At 46.1% G+C, this 26168-nt stretch overlaps 1 protein-coding gene across 8 annotated transcripts in view; it reads left to right on the top strand.

The window, feature by feature from the left end:
• Positions 1–26168, top strand: part of LOC133342611 (glutamate receptor-interacting protein 2-like) — a 189862-nt gene that overhangs the window by 16328 nt on the left and 147366 nt on the right. For 7 of the 8 annotated variants that reach the window (XM_061551863.1, XM_061551862.1, XM_061551858.1 and 4 more), the window contains exons 2-3: positions 11750–12124; positions 13105–13321. In XM_061551863.1, coding sequence (XP_061407847.1) covers positions 13201–13321 — 121 coding nt within the window. In that variant the 5' untranslated portion in view covers positions 11750–12124; positions 13105–13200. Of the gene's footprint in view, positions 1–11749; positions 12125–13089; positions 13322–26168 lie in introns of those variants that run through there. The other variant, XM_061551854.1, reaches the window with a different exon arrangement.

Raw genomic sequence — 26168 nt, 5'->3', positions numbered from 1 at the left:
AATAAAAATAAAACATAATAAAATAATTCTCACGACGTTTCGGCCACAACACAAGCAGCCGTCCTCAGGTGCCTCCCCGACAGACCTGGTCTTCACCTGAGGACGGCTGCTTGCGTTGTGGCCGAAACGTCGTGAGAATTATTTTATTATGTTTTATTTTTATTATTTTATTACTTCCCTTCTACGTGACTTTACCGAAAGAACCAAGAAGATGCTGAGATCCCGTTGGACACATTCCCAGCAATTTTGCTCATAAGCTACCCCAAACTAAGACTATCCCAAAGAGGATGTTGTCAATCGCGATAAGGAGACATGAATCCCACACGCGACGAATCACGATCACTGTAACTGAAGCGCGCGACTTGGGCATTGCAGCGGGGAGACACACGATATTTTATCTGCGTTGCTCAGCCGCAGCGACGCTGACCTTCCCACTTGTCACGGAGCCTAATTGGCAAACGCTGCGACATTGAGTCCCACTCGCCACGAGCAAACTGGGACGCTTGGTCAGTCAAGAATATTGGAATTCCTCTAGGGAATCTGCCGTCGGTGCTTTATTTCCGTAAAAGATATTCCGGTCCGGAATTTATCACCAACTAAATTCAAGAGCACCTCCGATTTCCTTGCAGGCATCCGATTAGCACGGTTGGCTATGTACGGTGTGAAAGAAGTCCACTCACTCCTGAATGAGGGCCTCCTCGTGCCACGTGGGTGGTTATATTAGGGGCCGTCCATAAATGACGTCACGCACCTAGGGGGGGGGGGGCATCGTAAGAAGGCGGACCCAAGGGACTCGTTCAGATATCACTCGACACTGACGTTAGCAGCCACGCGTGAGAATTGAACTCGGATCACTGAGTTCATAACACACCGCAACACCACTCTATTAGTAACAAAACATTCTGTACAATATTTGAAGTACGTACTGTGGCCCCAGGAATTAAATTAATGCGTATAATGTTAGGCGATTTTGAAATACATTGTATTAGTTATAATGGTAAATATAAATAACTACTAATGTTTGTCACATACTGTTTATTTTAAATGCCATTTATTTTTGTATAGCGTGGCGATGTAACGATTCCCTTAATTAACTCGCCGACGTTAGAATTGTCACGCCACGTCTCAATTTGCTTATTTTTCGAGTCGTATACCACCTAGCGAACGGATTCGCATCACCCCTGCTGCCACCAGAGGGCATTAGTCACCAAGATGTAAAAAAGTAACCTGTAAAAACAACGTTTTTCACTATAAATACTTTATATGCGTGGCATCGGTTTTATTTTATTATTCATTTCTGTTTCTTGAGTAAGAGTTTCATTTTTATCACATTGGTATTTTAAATTAAATGTGAATTTTTTTTCCTAAAAAGTGGAAAATTTTGGAAAAAAATGTTCACGAAAATAAATTGTCACGCACAACGAGTCTGTGTGCAAAATGTCAGCTCGATTGGATCACGGGAAGTGGGTTAAAAAACTGACCGAAAGATTTGCACGGTCGTAAGCGTGCAAGCAAGTGAACTTAATATAAAGGATTTAAAAAGAGAATGATGCTTGAATAAAATTGTGACCTGAAATCGTAACACTTAAGGGGGTGGGTGGGGGGGTCTGTGGCGCATTAGAGCCCTCATTTTAATTACAATACCAGAGTGCAATGAGTTGAATTGCAGGAAAATGCACCCAACAATATGGACATTCTGAATTATTGCTGTTGTCCGTCAAGAAAACATGAAACCCACTTTTTTTTTTAAATGTCGCAAGAAGGCTGTCGGAGTGATGTCAAAAATGTTCGAGGGATGTTTTATTCACGGTGATAAATAATATGCAATTGGTCATAAAATTAAAACCGCAACTTTAAAATAATCATTCGTAATAGTAGGCTGTCGTCTATTTTTTGCGCGTGGCAGCTGTTAATTAAGCAACGAGTAGCAATTTGTGAAAATGTATGGTGCGGAATTAGAATGAGTTGCTATGCAATCATGCCTGTGCCTCAGCAAGTGTGTTGGATTTTGACCAACGTAAAATGAAAAGACGTACGCACGCATGCATGTGTCTGTATGTTGAACTTCTTTCGCACCGTACGTAGCCAACCGTGCTAATCGAAGGTGCGAGAAACGGAGGATAGGGGGGGGGGGACATGTGAACTAGAGGCCCGACACGTATGTGCGCATGTTGAATTTCTTTCACATCGTACGTAGCCAACCGTGCTAATCGAAGGTAAGGGGGGCGGGGGAGAGACATCAAACTAAACACAAAACGCAGCTACAAGTTGGAGGCGTCCCATGTCGATTGAGGAAAGTAAGTGGGCTTGGGCAGGACGCCTCGCTGGAAGGGACTAGGGCCCGGTGGTCGAGACGAACGACGGAGTGGCAGCCAAAGGCGGCGGTGGCTTCAGCAAACCTGAGGGGGGACAACCTTTGGGAGACGGAGCAATGAAACTCTCTCGGGTGCAGGCGGAGCGTCACGTGACCGCGAGCGAGGCAGCAACAGCTTGGAGGAGGTCTTCCTCCAACAGTGAAGGTTTCATGGCGTGATGATGATAATGATGATGAATGTTTCATTTAATGTATATTGGTTTCTAGGAAGGAGCTCCTCTGGCAGGCTCAAAGATTCAATTTCGGGAGTGCTGCCACTTGGAATGTTTGGCAGGTCTGTTATCAAGTATATTTAGGACTGGAAGTAAGCAAAGTGCTGAAGACAGGCACCGGAGAGAGATGTTTATTTTTATTTTGAGACCAATAATGACAAAACAGCCTATTTGCTGTACTGCATCTCGCAGGTGCCTTTGTTGCGGTCTGGTTACATGCCATCAGTGTGCGAGTCACCAACCCCGTCTCTCTCTATTTCTAGGTCACTTGATTGTACGTGTGCCTCGCCACTGCAGCAAAGCGTGTAAATCACGTATTCAAGCCGTGCTTTTAAATCAAGTAGAAAGGCTCTCATTTAAACTGTTCACCTTCAAAGTTTTGGACGTTAAGCCTCCCCGTATATTGTTTTTCGTGACAGCTGATTGAGATCCATCTTCTTGTTTCTTTCGGTAAAGTCACGTAGAAGGGAAGTAATAAAATAATCCCTGCAGTCACGAAAGCTTTAAATCGAAATTTAAGCTGATTGAGAATTATAACGACCTTCCCAGACTAATATGCACTCACTTTATGCATTTATTTATTTTTGTCCCCCCCCCCTCCTCCCACCGCACACGGAACCTTTTTGTAATAAATAAATAAAAATTGCCATCGATGTGCCTGTGAGGACAATGTTGTCTGTGCCGCACGTTTGAATCCATTGCCCCCTTTCTCCCACGGCGAGATGATTGGGTTCGATAGTTTTCCGCGAGTTACAATAATCGAGGTGCGGTCGGCTTTGCAGCCATAGATTTCCAGCAGCCCCATCCCCCTCTCCCCATTTATTTAATAAGCGCGGCACTCACTTAATTTGGCTTTGGCTATTCGCAACCCCTTGAAGGACAGCACTGGCCTCATTTCGTTGTGGCGCAGTCTGTTAGCCTTGCATGGCGAATTCATCAAGGCCACATGCTGCGGTAGCAGGAAATCGGCTGCAGTAGTTCCCCGAGCATTCTCAAGCGCTCCAATTTCTGGATTAATATTTTTCACTTGGCTGCAAATGTTTAAGTCGTGAATAAAACACAAATGCATCGATCGATATTTTCCACGTGTGCATGCGGCATTTGACAACCGCGTGTGCGCGTGCGACTTGCAGTGTGACGTTACCTGCTATGCCATTGTGGACCGGAACGCATGGGCAATGTACAAAACACGGGGTGGAAAAAAAACATCTGAGTAGTGCACAAAGAAAACGTGGACAGGGGACATTCTCGCAATTACACCGAGAGACGTAAATAGACGATCGTGGCATCGGAGAGCACGGGTTTGCTTACGTACGGCGCGAAAGAAGTTCGACATACAGAGACACACATGCGTACGTGCGTCTCTCCCATGTAGGTTGCTCAAAATCAAAAACACTTGCTGAGGTTGCATAGGATGATTGCATAGCAACGCATTCTAATTCCGCACCATACATTTTCACCAATTGCTACTCGTTGCTTAATTAACAGCTGCCACGCGCAACAATACGAAAAACACGACAGCCTACAATTACGAATAATTATTTTAAAAGTCGCTGGTTTTAATTTCATGACGTGCGCGCAAAACGCATCGCTCTCGATGCATCGTAGCGATTGTTTAGAAACAAACGACTGCAAGAGAGGTGATGGCTGGTGGTCGAGACGAATGAATGAAAGAGCGGCAGGCAATGTAGGGAAGGAATCCAGGAGGTTGGTTGGTGGGGGGTGGAGAGGTGGAGAGACATCGACAATGACGTCGAGTCTTGTGCTGGGTACGAGTCGGATTAAAGGCGTCCCAAGATGCGGAGAGGTTCAAGTTCATTTATTAGGTATAGCCCTGTGAGCCATTCGGCTCTTGAATCGGGTGCAACCGCAACAAACAAAAAACAAAAACATTAACAAGAAAACACCTTAAAGTGAATATGTGACTAAGTGCAAACAGAAAATCCAAAAAAAGACAGCAAAATATTGCAGAAAAAGCACCGTACACCAACGCTGTGTGCAAAAATCCCAGTGGGATGCAAGTCAAACAACAACCACAAGACAACTTAGATTAAGGCCATCAGTCTAACTCTGGACTACAACAAACAAACATGGCCAAACCAAAAAACTTTTCGAAAATCACCAAAATAAAGCCATAAAAGCAATGAAACAGTGATCATAGGAACTGTGACCGAATTTTCACAATAAATGACATAAACAACATGTACCTCCAAACTCTACAGCCATAGCTGGCTGCATGAGTCACTCCACAACAGCAGGAGCATCAGTCGGAGTGTCAACATTTTTCAATGCACCTTTAAGATCAGCACATTAAATCAAAACATAGATCATACTTTGCAGCGATCATCCGGAGCGAAACATTGTATTTTAGGCCACTAAATTGCAGTGCCAGTTAGGGGTGTACAATTGGTTCGTGTCGGACTTTGCCCGCGATTGGATGGGTCACGCCTGACGACGACAGTGATGATGATGATGTTCCAAGAATACAGCATTTAGAAATGGTTGCGTTTCAAGGATGTGACCAAAGCACGTCATCGCCATTTTCAACATCAGCCGTTATCTATCAACGGCTCGATGGAGGCTTTGCCATGCTCTCACCATCCTTCATGGTCCTGTAAATGTCACCACCCTTTTAAAATCCTGAACGCCACTTGACATCATGGGGACCTCCCGAGCCGGCAATCAAAAAATAAGAATAGGTTTTACGCTTTCTGGCAAGAATTCAGGTGTTAAGCTGTTGAAACACCAAACGGAAACCTTTTGCAAGGAATCGTGTTTGCATTAACCACACATACTTGTGGTGAACATGCAAACAAACGTGCTCTGATAATAATATATGCGTTGTTTTTGAAACCGATTCTCAGAAAGCTGGTGTGGACCAATCAGTTTCAAACACCATGCATACATTACCAGAGCATGTTTTTTGTTTTAACATCTTAACACATGTTTTCTTGCCAGAAAGCGTCAAACCTATTCTTGTAACTGGGCATCTTCGCTCCATCTCCATGGTGGACACCTTCTCTGGTACGTTCCCTACTTTGGCTGCTATTCTATCACCAGTTTTTTTCCAGCGGTGATCATGCCTTCTATAAACTAAACTGCAATATATGTGTTATATCCTTGGTTCTTTCGGTAAAGTCACGTAGAAGGGAAATAATAAAATACTAAAAATATAAAACAATAAAATTCTCACGACGTTTCGACTGCAACACAAGCAATCAGCAGGTGTGAAATCCACCGCAAGAAATTTTGCTGTGGATTTCACACCTGATGATGATTGCTTGTGTTGCAGTCGAAACGTCGTGAGAATTTTATTGTTTTATATTTTTTGTATTCTTTCTCTTCTACGTGCCTTTACCGAAATAATCAAGAATATGAATCCCTGCAGTCACGAAAGCTTTAAATCAATACTTTTGTGTTGCCAGGTAAGGCAAAACTGAGCTATATCGCTCCTTTTCAGAGGCGACCTAGCCACAAACGATAGGTCAACGAAGTGGCTTATCACGTGGAAATGTATCTCAGCCAAATACTTTGAACGCGTGTTTACAAATGTGGAGGGAAAAACCGTAGAAAAAAACCACGCGACCACTGGTAGAACATGCTAACTCCAAATATATAGGCAGCAGGGTCGGGATCGAACCCACAATTTCCCGGTATACCAGGCGAGGTAGTTAACATCTCACCACCGCGGCAAGATGTTACGTGTCCTGCCCAAGCCCAATGACTATTCTGAAGTCGGTGTGATCCCTCCGATTTGTGTTTGTTCCCAGATCTATGTGCTTCACTTTCTGTGTCGCACTGTAATTCCCAGCTTGCATTTCTCCATTATTGTCTTCGCAAATATTCATCTTTCTGTGCGGTTTCTTTTCGGAGAAATACACGTACGGAGTAAAAAAAGCTCGGTGGGGTTTCGGCTGCATTGAGCGTGTGGAAGGGACTCCATCCCCTATTTTCAGCTTCCGGATAACGCTGAAAAATTCGATAACCCTATGGCAGGTGTGTAAGACTTACCATAGACCAGATCTGGCACAGGCGTACGACGTTGATTCACGTTCATAGCAGCGCACGTGGGCAACACAGGAGGGCTGTTCTTGCAGGTGGTATTCAAGCTTACGCTGTTGTTTGATTTTTACCGAAAGAACCAAGAATATAAATCCCTGCAGTCACGAAAGCTTTACATCGAAACGTGACACAACTGTTCAGTAGGGAATCGCGTGGAATTAATGTGTGCGTGTGTGTTTTTAAAGCGTCCCAGCGTACATCATTAGAACCTCCTTTGCCAGTAGCAAAATATGATCATTGGTTTTTTACCCTTTTATCTGGCAACAAAACTGACACCTTTTTTTACGAGGAGTCATGTTTGCATTGACCATAATACCTGCAGTTGGAATGCAAACAAAAAAACACAACTCTGATAATGTATGCACTGTCCTTGAGTTGCACGCCTTTTGGCGTCATCTGGTCCAACACCATGTGAGACTAGGCTCTAAGGAAAGCTGTCTCGGGTGTGGACCAATCAATTTCAAGGACAGTGCATACATTATCACAGTTGTGTTTTTTGTTTGCATTCCGACCGCAGGTATTGTGGTCAATGTAAAAAAGGTGTCAGTTTTGTTGCCAGATAAAAGGGTAAAAAAGCAATGATCAATTATCGTCCCAGCGTACTTCTCTTAAAAGAGAACAGGGATCGATAGCCAAGATTTACCGTGAAGTGTTCAAGAGCCCAGGTGCACCTGCCTTTATTGAAATGTAAAAAAAAACCGAGAGAAATATGCGCCAATGTTACTTTACCCCCCCCTCCTCCACCCAACCAGCCATCTCTTCAGCACCCACCGAAATGGTTTAACGGTGTAATGGTTCGCATGTGCCGGTCTCGTCACGCCTTCTCGGCCTGTTCCTGTCGTCTGGTTTCATGCAGATTCTTATTTTGGCAGTGCCTATTAAGCCGCGCCATTGCATCTCGATCGGCTTTCCTGAGTGTTCAACGCTCACTTTTAAAATTGTATCCACCCCACCCCCCCACGTGGAGCCTCAACAGACTGCTGGGGCGAGCGCTGTTAGCCCGCACGGCACACGAGGTGGTGGATGGCCAGAACCACGCCCGGCCGCATCAGGTACTCATTTGATGCTGAGTCGACCTAGGGAATACCCAGAAACCGTTCGGATAATCGTCAATTGCGTTGAGCGCGAGCGGGAAATCGAACCCATGTCGCCGGGTTCACAGCGCAGCGCGCTAACCGCTGTGCCACCACTCCCCATAAGATAAAGATCCCCCGTATAGCCTTAACAGACTGTAGGGGCAAGTGCTGTTAGCGAGCACCTATGAAGGCCGGAACGGTACACGAGGGGGTTGGGTGGCCAGCACCACGCCCGACCGCCTTTGTCTCCATAGTGGCGATGTTTACACACCGCACCAGGTACTCATTTGAGGCCGAGTCGACCTAGGGGAGGCCCGGGACCGGCTCAGATGATCGTCACTGATGTTGTCCGTGAGCGGGAATCGAACTCGTGTCGCCAGGTTCATAGCGCAGCGCGCTAACCACTGCACTATCGCTCCCCACTCACCATGCCCCTCCACACACACACACACTCCCACACACCACATGCCTGAGTAGGAATTCTTCTAACACTTTTCAATAAGCTTCGTGCCTGCTGCAGGCTGCCTTCTGCTACAAAGTGGACGCTGGGGCTTATCCGCTCAGCACATTTTCAACCTTCAGCTTAATGTGCAGGTTACATTTTTTTGTTTGTTCCAGCACTTGTCTGTGCGGGGATGAATTGGGCAAAGACGAGCGCTTGAACGTGAATGGTCGGAGGCGTTCATCTATCTCATTCGAGTGCTCGACAGTGTGGTTGATATCTGCGATGCACTTAGATGCACGAACAGAAACTCAAATAACCTTTGCAGAAATTAACGATCGTGGGGAGATGGCAATTGGCTTCAGGGTAGGCCTTCATGCATCGGTGAATCGAGCACGGCTGGTGATGAGTGTATTCGATGGACTCAGCAGAGGGCAGTGCAGAAAAAAACAATCCACGGTTATACTGTTCTACTTTTCCACATCTTTGCTCCCCACTTTTATCAACGCACACCGACCAGCATGGTGAAGTATGGTCAAACAACCCAACCATGACGCACACAATGGTGAGGTCCTCATCCAGTTTCGTTTCTTACCCCCCTCCCGCCAACCTCCGATTATGACTGTTGCCTACGTATGGTGTGAAAGAAGTTCAACATCCATACGTGCACTGGCTTGGCAAGAACGCTATACACGTACACAGTGAGTGAAACGGGCAGCTCTACTGCGCTTTGCCATGACGGTACTTCTAAGAACATCTAAGAACGTTTTAGCCGATTGCAAAAACTCATTTTGAGGGCAACCGCTAGTGAATACGAGCTGCAGGGGGAGGGTTTCAGACTGGAATCTGTTTCGTACTGGGTCTCCTGAATTTCCATTCCGACTACTGCATGCACAGTGTAACATTTGATGGATGTGGTTTTAAGCTTTTCACTCTGAACTCGAAGTGAGTTCGCAACAAAGTGTCACTGAAACTATTTTCTCATTACAATTAACAACCGCAGAAAAATTGATACAAATGAGGAAATGTGCTTTTTTGAAGTAAAAAAACGTTATTGATACTTTATATTCCTCTAATAAATTCAACGTTGACACTAATTATCATACACATCCACTGCAATATGCCGATTCACTGCACCCAACTCTATGGGTTGCATTAGGTGTACATCAAGAGTTAGTGCTTTTGAACAGAGCTTTGAAAGAAAAAAAAACAATTTTGATTGGATCGGCTAGCCGATTGAATTTAATTCTCGTAAGATGTAGACTTTTAAGGGCAATTGACTTGAATTACAAATCACGTTTTTTGTGTGCGTGTGTGTGGAATGAAATTCCACCGTTCCGTTGTGCGATGAATCTTTAATCTCGCTGAAGGGCTCCTGTGGTAGGAGGCGGTGACTGTCGATTGAACCCCCCCACCACCACCTCTACCCACCACCACCCCCCACCACCACCACCCACCACTACAACCCACCACTACCACCCACCACCACTACCACCACACCACCACCACTTACCCCCACCACCACCACCCCACCACCACCCACCACTACCACCCACCACCACCACCACTACCCCACCACCACCACCCCACCACCCACCACTCACCCACCCCACCACCCCACCACCCACCACCACCACCACTACCCCACCACCACTACCCCACCACCACCACCCCACCACCCACCACTACCACCACCACCCCACCACCACCACCCACCACTACCCCACCACCACCACCACTACCCCACCACCACTACCCCACCACCACCACCCCACCACCCACCACCACCACCCCCCACCACCACTACCCCACCACCCCCCACCACCACCACCACACCACCACCACCCACCACTACCACCCAGCTCGTGCAGGGATCCACCGCTTTACCCAACTGCCAGATGTTGTTTGGCCTCCTGCCAGCGAGCCGAGTTTTAAAAACGAGTGCATACCCTGCAAATAAGAGTGGTGCAGAGGCAGCCACTAATGTGTGTGTGCTTCTGGGGTTTAAATATATATATAAGTACGATCTGTCGTCGCATTAATCCTAAAAGCAAATGCACCACTATTTAACAAAAAACCCAAGCCCTTTTTATGATTTGCCCAAGTGCGTGTTTATTTAAATAACACATTTTTTATTTGCTAATCTTTCACTGTGAATCGCAACGGGTGAAGGGTCGGGAAAACTCGCATCGCATTAGGGCTTCCACCTGAGCTGGGTTATCTTTAGACACCGTGCGCTTAGCACGAAACTAAATGCAATGAAATATTTACCTCTCATCTGCCAAGCGTGAGCTATTGCAGCAATTTTATAAATAACGCTCGATTTGACACATCCGTAGCGAGCTCTGATCATTGCTCCTCTTTTGTATGCATGGATTTTTTTATTTATTTCCTAGCACGAATGAAGGTTTTCTTTGACAAAAATGCTCAATAAAAATGCAATTGTGAAAACATCCTAAGGGGAGAGTCTTCTTTGGTGGTGGGGGCGAATTATTAATCAGTGTAAGACAATAAATTAAAAAGATAGTATGTATTTTTTGTTGTTGCAAAAACGTATTACTGCCACTACGGTATGCAATGTACAAAAAAATGAAATCGCTCTTATATGTGCTTGTCAGCCTTCTTGCTGAATTATGTTATTGTGTGGTGGAGGGGGGGTGGAAATACATTCCAGGAATTTGTCAAATGAGGTGTCCAGGTAACGACTCTGACTCATCCTTTCACAAATATAAAAATCCCCCGTATAGCCTTTAACAAGCTGTAGGGGCAAGCACTGTTAGTGACCACCTATGAAGGCCGGCACGGCACACGAGGGGGCGGGAGGCCAGCACAACAGACGGCCGCTTTTGTCTCCCCAGTACTCATATTTACACACCGCACCGGGTGCGAATTTAAGGCATAGTCAGATGCCCTAACCGGTTAGAATATTCGTCATTGTTATTGTTCGTAAGCGGGAATCGAACGTGGGTCGCTGGATTCATAGCGAAGTGCACTAACCACCGTGCCACTGCTCCAAAGACAAAGATCCCCCGTATAGCATTAACAGACTGTTGTGACAAGTGCTGTTAGCGAGCACGTCACACACACGCACACGTGGTGCCTCTGCTCTGTAAGGGCCATTGCAGAGCCTCACCTCCCCACCTCCCAAACGATGCGTGGCAGCACAGAGACTTTAATTACCACCCACACTCAAAGGCAGTTTCTGTGTTGCAGTGTTGCAGACACCCTGACAGTCTGGCAGACCCGAGCAGTCTCTGCCCGCCTGCGTGGGAGAGGGGATTGGAGTATGCGGCGGTGGTGTCTCGCATGCGATATTGGACTCGTAATGCTTTGTCATTTATTTTGCGAACGGTCATTGTTATTTTATGCAAATATCAACCAATTGAAATTGCACGAACCATGCATTCGTGTACGGATTGGCAATGTTCCCTGAACACCAATTTCTATGCCCGTCACAGATAAAAAAAACACAACAATAAGCACCGAGACCACCAAATGAAACAATAACCCATCCATAAATTATTCCATCTTTTTATTTTAAATATTTTTGTGTCCCTCTTCTGTCCTCTCTCCCCCCCCACAGCTCACGGCCTCGACCCCCCCTCCACCCCAACACATTGCAGTGACAACGGCGTTGGCGCGGCAAAGTTATGTGTTGGTGGTCGAGGCAGAGTGAAATACGAGTCGTGTGCGCTGACGGGAGGGGCCGCGACCCCACCACTGCTCCTGTGACGACACCGTGAGAGCGAGAGAGCGAGCACGAGAGAGAGAACGAGAGAGCGAGAGAGAGAGAACACGAGAGAGAGAGAGAGAACGTGAGAGAGCGAGAGCATAGCAGCCGTTCAGCTGCTGCTCACGAAAGCGTTTTTCCCCCCACCCCACCCCGTGCCTTGCTGTGCGATCGAACGGAATACACCAGCCTCTGCGCTGCACGGTGCCATCGGAAGATGTTACTTTGGTGAGTTCGGCCACCTGCACACGGCTGGTCTTTCATACTCCCCCCCCCCACCCCCCACAGCGTTTGAATGTTAATGTCGCTTTGCGTTACAAAGACTTTGTTAAGAGAGACGGGCAGAGAGAGAGAGAGCAGGAAAGGAATCCTACGACGGTGCATGCCTACACCGCTGTGGAAAGTCAAGGGAGGGCGTGTTGCAGATTGGAGGTGTTGACGGAGTGCCTTTGATGGGATTTATACAGACATTCCAGCGGCGGAGAATCGCAGGGCTGCGTTATGTTTGAGAGAATTGTTTGACTTTAAAGCTGTTGCCTGTGTCCTAGGATGTCCAAAGTGCTAGGCCTGAATCTGTACCGTCGGGCACAAAATACTTTAAGGGAGGCTCTCCTCTATGAATACTTGCGGTTGAGTAAGTGGCAATAAAAATATGAAAATCCTTTGCTGTCATTAATTATTTGGTCTGTTGAATAATCACTCACTTACTCCATCCCCGAGCAAAAAAAAAAGAATTGAAACTGTCTAATAAAATATTTCTGTGCACCTCTTTTTCCTTAAAAGAAAACTAGGACAGCGATTGTTTAAACATTCAAAAGGAATTTTAAATTTTAATGAAAAGCAGTTTCTTTTTTTTTTGCAAAGGCTGAGAACTCAGCGCCAATCTTGTTAGAAACAATGTTCTCAAACTGCCTTGAGGCCAGTTCAATTGTTCTCAGCTACCGATGTGGGCTTCTCACTCAGGGAGCGGACGTTGGCATGGAATTCATGCGTCAATGGGCTGGCACACCAGGTCCTCTCCGTAGTCAAATCCCCCATCCCTTCGTACCACCGCAGAGTGTCGCTCAGCATTGCTCCGAACATTCTCATTTGCCACTGTTATTGTCATCATCTCAAACGCAGTAATGGTATCTGGCAGACCAAGTTTTGTGCCGCTGGGTTGGGACGTTTTCCCGGGACACTGCGAGACGTTCGTCTGCGCCGAGCAGGAGCCGCTGAGACGACGCCGGCGTCGTTAATTGACGTCGCTCCTTGGGAGGAGGAGGAGCGAGGAAGAGGAGGAGGAGGAGTGGAGGCTGTCGAGCATGAACCGGCTGCTGGCGCTGATGAGGCAGGTGCGGCGCACGCTGCGCAGGAGGAGACCCAGCCGATACCGGCCGGAGGAGGAGTACTGCGAGGGTTACGAGGACGTCTACAGCTACCGGGGTGAGCAACCGGCAGAACCGGGGGGGGCGGGGGGGGGCACCAGCATGGGCGGCCACTGGAGGTGATTTCGAGCTTCCAGGGGAAGGAGGCGATATGGGCGAATGGAGCCTCAAGGGTTGATTTAATTTGTACCCCCTGCTGCTGCTGCTGCCACCGTCGCATAGGGTTATCGCGGTTGTATGGCACTCTGCAGATCCCCCAGGGAAGCTCCCAGCGTGTGGAGCCGAAACGTCGGACATCACATCGAGTGACACGCGACGCAACCTGAAAACGCATCCGAGAGCTGTGGGTTTATTTATCCGACGGAGTGAATGCACTGGCTGAGATGTGAACACACGTTGCTGCATATGCACGCTGTGCTCAATCAAGTGGAGCAGTGGTGCATCGGTACTTAAGCCGTGGTCTTGAAATCCCCCTTGGTCAGCTCCCACTGACCAGAATCGTGAACAATGAGACCTCCTTTACCAGTGGCAAAATATAGTAATAGATTTTTACCCTTTCAACTTGTACAAAAACTGACACCTTTATACAAGGCATCATGTTTGCTATAAAACTCTAAGAAAAGCTGTGTCGGGTGTGGACCAATCAACTTCAAGGACAGTGCATATCATTATCAGAGTTGTTTCTTTTTGTTTGCATTTTGACTGCTTGTGTTGTGGTTATTGCAAACATGATGCCTTGTATAAAGGTGTCAGTTTTTGTACCAGTTGAAAGGGTAAAAACCTATTACTACAAAATCGTGAACTCTGGTAAAATGGCCCTTCGAGTAGCTCGGCACATCGGATAGTTTGGATGCGACCGATGGTGGCTTCCTCTGTTGCACATTGGAGGCGTGTGCAGTCCCATGCAGCGACCCAGGAGAGCTGGCCTGCAGGACACTAAGCACTGGCACATTGCAGCTATCGATTAGGACACGTGCGTTGTGTCATCTGAGACCGAAGCGCACGAGTAGACGGAGCATGTTGCTCTTCTGGCGCGTCGTGGCGTCTAGTGAGTGCATGGTGAGTCGTGGACGTTTTTGTATTCGTATGGTTGGGTGCGAGTGGCGAGTCTGGTGAGTAGTGTCCGGTGAGGTGTGTCAGGTGAGTGTCTGGTGAGTGAGTGCCTAAAAAGTCTGTGCAAGAATCACGTGACATTTTGGGAAATGCTCTTTCTTCATCGCATAGGAGGGCCATTCAAAACCATTGACATTTGGAAAATGTAGTTGGTTTATAAATAATTTTGCAAACTTCATTCTAAAGTCAGACAAGGGGTTGTTTGTATTCACTGAAATAAAAAAAACGTCAAAATGCCTCGACTTAGTAAACCAGAGGTCATTTCAAGAAATCTCAGACGGTAGGTCTGTGACATGAGAGATCCGTATGGATTCTTCAGTCTGATGACCTCATGCCGAGAGCACAATTGGGATGAAATTTGTGAAATTTGATTTTGTTTTTAAATGTGGCATATGCAAGCAACAATAGCAGCGTTTGTGAATGGTCACTTCAAATATTTGCACTGAATCGCACTTCGTTTGCACATTCCATCTGCGCCGCGGTCAACAAATGCCCAGCAAATGGATGGGTAACAAACGCAGAGACAGATTTGAAATGGCAATGATGAATCGGCGCGGGAAAGTCTTGCCGCTGTGTCTCGTCAAGGGGTCAATACTTGGTCACGTGCGTGGCTGGGTCAGAGGTTTTATCCCGCGCTGGGCCGCAGCGTCGGATACGCACACAGGGGAGAAGGTTTATGACGGTTCACCGATTGTGATACACAGTGCGCTTGTATTTGTGGGGAGCGGCAGTGCAGCGGTTAGCGCGCTGCGCTACAAAGCCGGCGATCCGGGTTCGATTACCGCTCACGGTCAGGACTGGTGACGATTATCTGAACCGGTCCTGGGCCTCCCGTAGGACAACTAGGCTTCAAATGAGTACCTGGTGCAATGTGTAAACATCGCCACTGGGAAGACAAAGGCGGCCGGGCGTGGTGTTGGCCACCCATCCCCTAGTGTGCCGTGCCAGCATTCATAGGTGCTTGCTAGCAGCACTTGCCCCAACAGTCTGTTAAGGCTACACGGGGGAGTCTTTGTATTTGGAAGTGACTAAGGATTGCCAAATGTCGAGTGTCAGCAGTGAATGACAAAGAGGCCCTCTCCACGTGCACGAACACTTGCTCATTATGTTATTGTGGTGGTCTCTGCTGCTCTGCTTTTGTTCGTGTCATTGTATCATTCACCATCGTCAGCCTTTCTCCACTGTATGGCTGCAGCTCTTGCCACGTGGGAGCAAATTGTCACTTCCGTTGTGGAACTGTAATTAGGGGGGAGAAAAAATTATGAACATCATTTACAGCTCTCTGAAGATCTTCTTCTCAAAGAGGACCTTTCAGCCATGGGGGGTGATTTGACCCCCATGGGGGTGATTTGACCCCCCATGACGTTGGTGGAGGAAGAGGGGGGTGGGATGGGCAAACCAGGTTCAGACATCACTGTGCTGGTAGCCAGAGTCGGGAATTTAATTCGGTTTGCTGGGTTCATAGTGCCGCTGCTGCACTGTGATGATTGCGTGTTTAACTGCATAGGACATTTGCATAACAGCTGTTTGCTTTTCCCACCAGCAATTGTCATCAGCAATCCGTCAACCGCTTAATTTTTTTTTAGAGTTAGATTCTTCCTCTAGTAAGCATGAAGCAATGCTTTCATTCTTTTATTTATTAATGATTCTACAGCTCGCGTATGTAATGATCTGATGGGCCCACATTGACGACATCACCTCTACCCCTGTATTTAAGACCGAAATAAGAGGACTTTCTTCACAATTCTGGCTATCGCCTGATGAAGCTGGTTGTAATCACCAGCGAAACGTCATACTGGAATTGTAAATATTGTGGGGTCACTCTCCAACACACTGAAGTAGTCACTAATTGTCACGTTTTGTTTACGTGATAAACCTTACCGATTGGCAAGTTTCACGACACATTTATATTTACGCGATCTAACCCCAAAAAAAACATTATTATGAATAATAAATGTGTTTCTATTGATATATTTGCGCCATGTAATGGGTTCTTGTCACCCCTGTAGCCACTAGGGACACAACCATTCACCCCACTTATCAATAAAATAAAACATCGATTCTTGGATCAAATCCACACCTGGGGCTATGAAGCCTAGAAGGAAGACGGGCAAGCTGCTTGAATATTACATTTCGCAGTCGGCGACTTTGTGTCAACAACGTGTGATGCTTGCAAGCCACGATGGCAGCAGCGTTGACGGTGCACGTGGTCACGCTCGAGGACAACAGTCAGCGGCGACGTTCCGTGGACGCTGGGGCGAACCGGGAGAGGATCTCGGACGACGCCGACGTTTCCTCCCCCGAAATCCATTTGTTAGGCTCCAGCAAAAATGAAATCCAAAGATTATGTTTATTAAATTTTTTTTTTTACCGCAGCGTTCCATCGATATTCCTTCTGCGATGGCCTTGCACAACAGCGCCGAGGCGTCCCGCGGTAAATGAGATGTGACATAGGTGGTAGATGCCGGGCAGAAAAAAAAACCAGACAAAAAGACTCCCAACAACAATATTCAAGGCCATGAATGAATAAATAAGCCCTTGTTTTACACGCAACGGCACCACACACGCAGGGCACAGCACGTGCACCTACGGTTCTTGTCGGCCATCTCTTGAATATTTTCACCATACGTACGGGTGTGATGATGAAATAAATGTTGATGGCTGCCGATTTGTAATCGGCATCGTTTATTTTCTGTCTACTGCTGGATGAAGGCCATCGGTCACGGGTTCTGCGTGCGCTACGATCCAGCTCGCTCCTGCACATGAACTGATCTCGCCCACTCCGTCTCCGCAGTGGTTGGAAAAAACCTCTTTGGTTTTCCGTTCTGTGACGCATCTCACACATTGGTCATCTCCCCTTCTCGTGATGTGTCCTGCCAAGGCCCCATTTTCTTTAACAGTGTGAACAATGGCCCTGATTTTCACGGTCTTAAGATACGTGTGATCCTCTCTGTTATTGTAATTCCGAGCACACATCTCTCCACGCTCCTACACTTCCCAGATTTTCTTCCATTCTGTCATTGCCCTCGTGTCAGAACCATACATCACAGCTGGCAGTATGCAATGATTGAAAACGTTCTTCTTCAGGCACATAGGTATATTGATTTGTATTATCAACGCAGCTTCACACATGTGCTCTAGCCTGCTCTTGTTTGCCTCTTTATTGAATCAGCTTCATCCAAATCAACCGACAATAATCAACGCAGGCTCTCAATCTGTTGGGTTTATTTTCTTGTTTGCCTCTCCCAAGAGATTTTTTTTTTTAGCAAATTTGTCCCGTTACTTTTTTGCTTTTTTAAAGTTTATCTAGAGGCCAGCTTTGGGAAGTTATTCCATCATTTCCTTTAAAAATGTAATTTCAGTGGTTGTCATAAGACAAAGACAAACCCCCCGTATAGCCTTAACAGACTGTAGGGGCAAGTGCTGTTAGCGCGCACCTAATGAAGGGTGGCACGGTACACGAGGGGGTGGGTGGCCAGCACCACGCCCGTCCGCCTTTGTCTCCCTAGTGGCGATGCTTACATACCACACCAGGTACTCATTTGAGGCTAAGTCGACCTAGAGGGAGGCCCAGGACCGGTTAAGATGATCGTCACCGGTGTTGACCGTGAGCGGTAATCGAACCCGGGTTGCCGGGTTCGTGACGCAGCGCGTTAACCGCTGCACTCCCGCTGCCCGCTGTAAGCTATAAGTGATGATTACACAAGCAAAGGCCGTCTGGAACTACTTGCGATAGTACCATTGGAACCTCATTTGCCAGTAAAAAATATGATAATTGGTTGTTTACCCTTTTATCTGGCAACAAAACTGACACCTTTTTTACAAGGAGTCATGTTTGCATAGACCACAATACCTGCAGTCATAATGCAGACAAAAACATAACTCTGATAATGTATGCACTGTCCTTGAAGTTGATTGGTCCACACCCGAGACAGCTTTCCTTAGAGCCTAGTCTCACATGGTGTTGGACCAGATGACGCCAACTTCAAGGACAGTGCATACATTATCAGAGTTGTGTTTTTTGTTTGCATTATGACTGCAGGTATTGTGGTCTATGCAAACATGACTCCTTGTGTAAAAAAGGTGTCAGTTATGTTGCCAGATAGAAGGGTAAAAAACCAATTATCATACAGCGATAGTACTTTCTCCATGAATACTCTCCGATGAAATTTCCAGAAAATAATATCTGTTGTAAATCAGCTCGGTGAGCCCTTGTCTCCACAGCCCGTGCGCTGCAAGCTTTGTAAAATATTTTTTTTTACACCCGATGTTCAGTTCATCGTGCTGTAACTTATTTAATAATTTTATGTTGTCTGCATCCCGTTTTATCATTTTGTTTCTTGAGAGATGTGAATCTGTTGCTTAGAACCAATCGATAGTTCTCTCGCACGCCGAATTACATTTTCAATGACTGGTTTCTCTCTTTGTTTTTTGCTTATTACCTTTGTTCTCTGTTTGGCAAGAAGAAAATGTACATGCCCATTGCACCAGCCCGTGTAAAATGTGATGAGGCGATGACTGTAATGTCCTTGTCATTGGGATAGATCACGTAATTATATAAATGTGTCGTTAAAACCCGCCAACACCCGACACAGCCAACTAGTACGGGTTGTCAAGTATACAGAACGTGGCCAATTCGTCACTAGTACAGCACTAGTGTGTACTGTAGTAGTGTAGTATATAGTGTAGTATATAGTGTAGTGTGTAGTGTAGTGTGTAGTGTATAGTAGAGTAGTGTGTAGTGTATAGTGTAGTGTATAGTAGTGTGTAGTGTATAGTAGTGTAGTGTATAGTGTAGTATACTAGTACAGCACACCGGTGTGTTGGAGAGCCAAGCCACAACATTTACAATCTGAGTACGACGTTTCGCCAGCATTTACAACTAGCTTCATCAGATTTGTGGAAAAGTCCACCTGTTTCGTTCCTTATATTTGGTGGTAATGTAGTCCGTTTTATTTTCAATTGCTCCCTTTGCTTTCTGCCTTCTACAATTTTTTGACAGCGGCTATTTTTGTACTTTTCTCTCTCTTCCGCCCGCGCTGTGGTGACCACCAGTCGATATGCTCTGCTTGCTTTTCTCTCCGATGCCGGATGTACGAATCGTTCTCTCTTCTCCGCTCCATTATTTCTGAAGCTTTGCATTGAGGTCTGCCATTTGGCATGGTTTAGTGTGTGTTCGTCTGCGTATTTTGTCGTCGGGGTGCTATTCGAATGTACCTTACTTTAACTTGTAGCGTTTTGAGAGCAGCAAAGTTAGATGGGCAACTCCATCCAGAATAGTTTTGAATCTCCTAGACTTTCCCCGCAGATAATAATAACACTGGTCAACAAAAACAAAATTCTGGCCTGGACTTTTGCAGCTGTTTTAGACTAATTTCAGGGTGCTGATTCGAAATCTGATCTCAGATTTGCTCTATCACATCTCATTTTTATGCTATCGGCATACCCCATTTTCATTGATTTTACCCGAAATTAACTCTGTCACTTATGATTGCAAGTTGTTGCGAGTCAGTGACTGCTTTAGTGTTAAAATATGGTGCTGTATTTTTAGCATAGTGTGTTTATAATATCATTTTATGTAGATATCAACATTTATTTAATATTTTTCTTCTGCAGTTTTTATTTAAAATGCAATATTTGATATCTCAAAAACCTGATGTGATAGACAAAAAACTGATGCCAGATTTGGAATCAGCACCCCAAAATTACCTTAAACCCGTTGGAATACCTTATGCCAGAAAACGATCGTTGACCAGTGTAATAATAATCACGCCGCTCAGCAGAGTAAGAATTTCGCGTTTGTGCCCTTCTTCTAGCCTTGTGAGCTTTACGGAACATTTGCATCCACTCGGCCACTGGCTGAGAGTGACAATCCTGGACAGCTGGCCGGCTGGAAGTCCCACGCACTCCCCCGTGTACCCGCTCTCGGCACTCCCGCGGTGGTGAACGGGTTGTCGTCACGTATGTGGCGCTCTGTTCACTTCTCCTCCCTCGCCGAGTCCAAGGATAATCCCATTTCGTTTCGCTCCCGGTTTTTTTTCCCAGCGTGGTTCGAGTCACTTTGTACGTGGCAATGGTCTAATAATACAGAAGATGCCTTGTTGACACCCATTGATACTTAGCACCCTCAGTAGCTTTACCGTCCCATCCGGTGCCATGGTTGGTGGATGCAGAGCTTTTGGGGCATGGGAATCGTGGTTGAGGCATGTGGGTCATGGGGTGGTTGTTTGACCATACTTCAGCATGGTGGTCAGTAAGAATTGACGAAGGGGGGGCGCATTATGTCACTATTTCATAATCGTAACAACGATGGTTATGATTGATGGTAATTGTGGCGATATTACCATTACACTACTAATATTTGAAAGTGTAAATAAGAATTAAAATATTTGGTGGTTTATTCAAAAAAGCAATAACACGCAGCTACAAACATGTTTATTTCCAGAGAAAAACAAATTAGCATTTACAATTAGTTTGTACGTCCAGCTTCTCACGCTACATTGAATTAGAGTATTGTAATTACCCTTGGCTCACGTACGTATACGTACGAGATGATACATCGTGGCAATCATTTCGAAGCGGGGTGTCGTATAATCAACACAATTGAGTTGGAAAGCTATCGGCGTCTGAGAAGTGACGAGCCGGCGATTTCTATGACGTCTGCAAAGTTTCCGCAACCAAGTGGTAACCAAAGTGCAGCTTTCCCGGCCTGCGTTTGCTCGTAGAGTATTTCATCTCCAGATTTTTTCGCCACACGCTGCTGCGCTCATCTTCGGCAGTTGTGTTTTTTTGTAATTAGATGTCTTGTTGTTGTCGCCGTTGCAGCTGCTGTTTGTTACTTCGATCCATCTCCTGCAGGTGCCTGCGGCAGCGCACGGCGAGAAACCGGAGGAGAGAAAAAATATATCTCAGCTTGCATGCGGTCCAACTCGGAAAACCCGCTCTTGGATAGCTCGTAGTCCACCCGACTTATTAGTATTGCTACTACGGCGTGCTCTGCTACCTGCACAGACATGCCGACTTAAACTCCTGCGGCTCATTATGACCCGCTGACTCCGTAATGTTGCTGTCGATGGGTTAGCAAGCGGCGCTGGGTTGCTTTATGAATTGATTGATTTATCTTCCTGTTTTTTTTCTTCCATTCTGCTGTTGCTGCTGCTGCTGCCCGACTTAATAACGTGTCCAGATTGATTTACTGGGTAGCAACCATTTAACGGCGCGTAAGAAAATGCCTTGCTACAGCCGCTAAGTGGGGGTTTCAGTCCCACCAAATTCGTAAAGCATATTATGTTCAACGACGATGTCGTGGGTGTTGGTCTCTGCTTCCGTTGTGCGCAATGCATCGACCTTTGAACTCAACACCGCCAGCCGCCGGGGATAGAGGGGAGCACCTGAGGTCGGGATGTGACGCTCACTCACACTGCGAGCTGGGGATGCCGTAAGAAAAACATTCGTGGTACGATGCCGCGTTGGCTACATACGGTGCGAAATAACTCGCTTCGTTAGAAGGTTGTTGTCCTTCTCCCCCCCCCCCGCCACACCTCCGATGAGCATAGTTGGCTACGTACGGTGCGAAAGAAGTTCAACATACATAGGTATCGAATTTCACAATATGACGGGTTTCTTGATATCAGTTTTCCAGTTACTTTGTAATTACATCTTACATTTTTTTGTTTTTTGCGCATTTCCCAATTAAAGATGTATTAAAATTCTTCAATCGGAGTTCATTTAACTAAAGCATGCCATAAGTCTCTCTAAATAATTACAATATACACAATATAAATTACAATATACAACACCTATCACACAACATGCTGTCCGCTCCACTAAAAGTATTTAAATAGTCAAACGAACTACGAAAATTATGATGTTACATAATCGCCATGTGGTCAATTACTGCAAAAAGCTAATTTACAAAGCGTCACTTTAATGGGTAATATCTATTTTAATTACAACCTTCATTTCGGAGGTTATTTTTCATTCTTATTTTTGTCAGGAAATTTTGCAAGAATCATTTTGTCGATAACGAAGCAATGCTAATTTCAATATAACGATAATTATCAAGAAAAAAAACGCAAGACTCAATTATCGTAGATTTTAAAGCGAAGTGTGGTTTATACAGCTTACATCTAAGCATCGTTGGTCTGTGGCTGCAATGCAACGCAGAGCTCAGGTTGCTGCTGCGTCGTGCAGACGTTACATCGTCGCGTGTGTGAGGCATCTGTCTGAAAAAAGACAGAAGGGGTGTATTGATGAATCTTCAATCCATCAATGAATCATCATCACTAAAGCCATTGCCTCTCCACTGCTGGATGAAGGCCTCCCCAAGCTATTGCCATCTCTCATGGTCCTGTTCCGCTAACCATCCATCTCACTCCTGCCACGTGAACTGATCTCATCGCTCTATCTCCGCGGGGTTCGTAATCTTGGACGCGTTCCCCCCACCTTTGCCTGCCATTCCGTCACCAGCCTTGTCCATCAGCCATCATCCCGTCTAGCCATGACGTGTCCTGCCCAAGCCCATGACATGTTTTTTTTTAAATTGTCGATGCGATCTCTTTGATTTCTGCGTATTCTCTGATCCACGTGTTTGTTCGTTAATTCGTGTCTCAGTATAATTCCAAGCGTGCGTTTTCCATGCTACTTTGCACACTCTTCAGCCCTTGTTCCGTGTTTCTTTGTCAAAGGCCACGCTTTTGTATCCATGTCATAGTTGTTTTTGCGTGCAATCCATTTTTTTTTCATTCATACATCTCACATGTAATGGGTTCACGTGATTCCTGCAGCCAATTGAGACGCTGCCATTCAACACGGTAGTAAAATAATAATTGATTCTTGTATGGAATTGTGGTTGATGGTTTGTGTAAGCAAATATTGTTTACGTGTGGAAACATATATGTCAAGGAGACACCACTGAACGCTTATTTATTTTGTTATCGGCGTATTAATATTATCCCGAGTCTACGTGCCAGAATATAAATTTGGCGCAACCTGGCGTGGCAATACTTAAGGCCTTATTGTGGCCAACAAAGGTGACTTGTTTTGCAACTCATGCGAGTAAGTTAGCGTATAATTCGTGTCTACTGGCCATGTAAAAGTAAGCGTACCACGTGTTTTGGCATTCCTGGAGATACGAACACGGAATATATCTGCTGCTGCTGCTGCTCTGGGCTCTTGAACAGATCTTATTTTTGCCAGGCATGCAAAAAAAATACCCAAGACAGAGTAATTGACTGAATATTTTAAATTCAATCTTTTCTGAACAACGAACGGTTCTCAATGATCAATGATGCGTCCATGGGTAAGAAAAACAAACAACGGCGATCCATTTATACACACCCCACCTAACATAATCTGGATAAATAAGAGAAAAACAACATTTTACTTTAAAACCTCTATGTCTCCCACCAATCTCCTATAAACGTATTAACTCTGTTCCCCCCCTCTAAGATATCGAGCCATCGCTTTCACAATATTGGTTTACCTATTGAGACGGAGGCAAGGGGGCTATTGTACACCAACTGAGGTATCTATAAACGGATCGCCGGGTATTTTGTGTGCACAAAAACGAAGTTGCAAGTAGCGTAGTGCGCGCTTGCGGGAATATTCGGCGATGAACGTCACGCCGACGCATTCTGCCGCTCAGCAGGGATTCGGTGCTCGAGTGAGGACTCTGATTGAACGCTGCTGCTTGGCACATTCGGCAATGGGAAGGAGACTCCCAATCAATGCAAAAGTGGCTGGGAATCGGTGGAGGGGGGTGGGGGGAGTCGTTCGGAAGCGAGGAGAAGTGGGGAGGCATCGGCAGATGTTGAAAGTTCATCGGCAGCTGTCGTGTGTGTCTGGAGAGGTCTCGTGGAGGGCTGCTGCTGACAAAGCAACGTGCGGCAATGTTTTTTGTTTTTTACGAGAAACGGGCAATTCTATGGCGATCGTCACCGGCGTCACGCTTATCGTGAAGCAACCACGGGGAATTGATGCGGCAATGGAATTCGGTGAGGTTTTAATACAACAATTGTATTTAAACTGTGCGTTTTAATGAACAGCGATCGGCCTTCGTAGTATCTGTAAACGACGAAAAACCCCCGACCGTCGTAACGGCCGGAAAACAACGCACGAACCTCGCAGGCAGCAGCATTGGGGCTGCATCGACGGCTGCCGGGTGACCGCACGCGCTCGGGCTGATTGTGATGGGGGGACCGAACACGTGAGCACCACGAGGGCACTTCTTCAGGAACTGCTGCCGATGTTTATTTTTTTTTCTGCGAATGCAACGGAGGTCGCGTGCTTTTTTTGTGTACGCGTTCTTGTGCATTGTTTGAAAGATCGGTCCGCAGAGCGAGCACGAAATTCCCCACCCCCTCCCCCCGAGGGGTGGGGGAGGGTGATAAAGTCACCACTTTATTTAATTTGAGTGGCAGCTGTCACCCCAGTTGCCCACGAGATGAAGCGAGCACTTAACAGCTAAAGCATTTGAGCGTAGCGACAGAAGTGGTGGCAAGGCGTGGTGACTTCAAGCGCATCGCCTTGGCGGTCATTTATTTAGATGATCTTGCTGCAGCGGAGCGGTGGATTTGCTATCGGGATTTGCCCGATAGCAAATCCAGTGATCAGAGTTTGATTACCAGCTACGGTTATCATCGGTGACGAGTGATGTCTGAACCATTCCTGGGGGGCCCACTTAAAATAAACTATCAATTTATTTTATTTTATTTTTACCAGGTAAGGTCCACTGAACTATGTTGCTCTTTTTCAGAAGTGGCCTGACCACAAATTATAGCTCAACGAAGTGGCTTATCGTATAGAAATGTATAGCAGCCACATACTCTAAACGCATAATAAAAGGGGTTTTCCCCCTTTTTTCTGGCAACACAACTGAAACCTTTTTGCAAGGAGTCATGTGTGAATTAACCACAATACTTGTGGTCAAAATGTAAACAAAAAACAAACTCTGATAATATATGCATTGTCCTTGAAACTGATTGGTCCACACCAGAGACAGCTTTCTTTTGAGCCTCGTCTCAAACGGTGTTAGACCAGAGGACGCCAAAAGGTGTACAGCTCAAAGACAATGCACTATTATCAGTGTGTTTTTATTTGCATTTTGACCATAAGTATTGTGGTTAATGCACACATGATTCATTGCAAAAAAGTTTCAGTTTTGTTGCCAGAAAAAAGTGGGAAAACCCTATTTTTATATTTTGGTACTGGCAAAGGAGGTCTAATGATGTAGACTCTAAACGCATGTTCTAAATGTGGAGGGAAAAACCGGAAGACCCGGAGAAAAATCCACGCGACCACAGGGAGAACGTGCAAACTCCAAATATACAGCAGCAGGCATTAGGGTCGGGATCAAACCCACGACCTCCTGTACACCAGGCGAGGTAGTTAACATCTCCAAGCCACCGTGGCGCCACTTTGCCGCATCGACCAGCGTGGTGGAGGATGGCCAAACAACCCCAAAGATTGACATTGTATAGGGAGGCCATCATCCAGCAGTGGACTGTAATAAGGCATTAAAATGTGTATCATCTCCCCCGAGACGTTTAGTTTTATTATAGGCGGTGAGTGTTTCCTCGAGGCTCGGTCAGCCTGGCTTGTAAGCATCTTTTGATGGCTTTATTTTTGCTTTGCCGGGTGTCAGAATGTCAAATGGACATTAATATTAGATTGGGAAATTTTAGCTTGTCTTGCCGGAAGCATGATTGAATATACGTTGAGTGCGGTATTTCCATTGTGATGACCGTGCTGGGAGGACTGCCGTTTGTTCCCGTGGACTGTCCTGCAATAAA

This window comes from Lethenteron reissneri, chromosome 15, assembly GCF_015708825.2.
Source record: "Lethenteron reissneri isolate LAM-NWPU_2019-01 chromosome 15, ASM1570882v1, whole genome shotgun sequence".
Lineage (NCBI taxonomy): Eukaryota > Metazoa > Chordata > Hyperoartia > Petromyzontiformes > Petromyzontidae > Lethenteron > Lethenteron reissneri.
The sequence above is the reverse complement of the archived record's forward strand: the minus strand, read 5'-3'. Positions and strand labels throughout refer to the sequence as shown.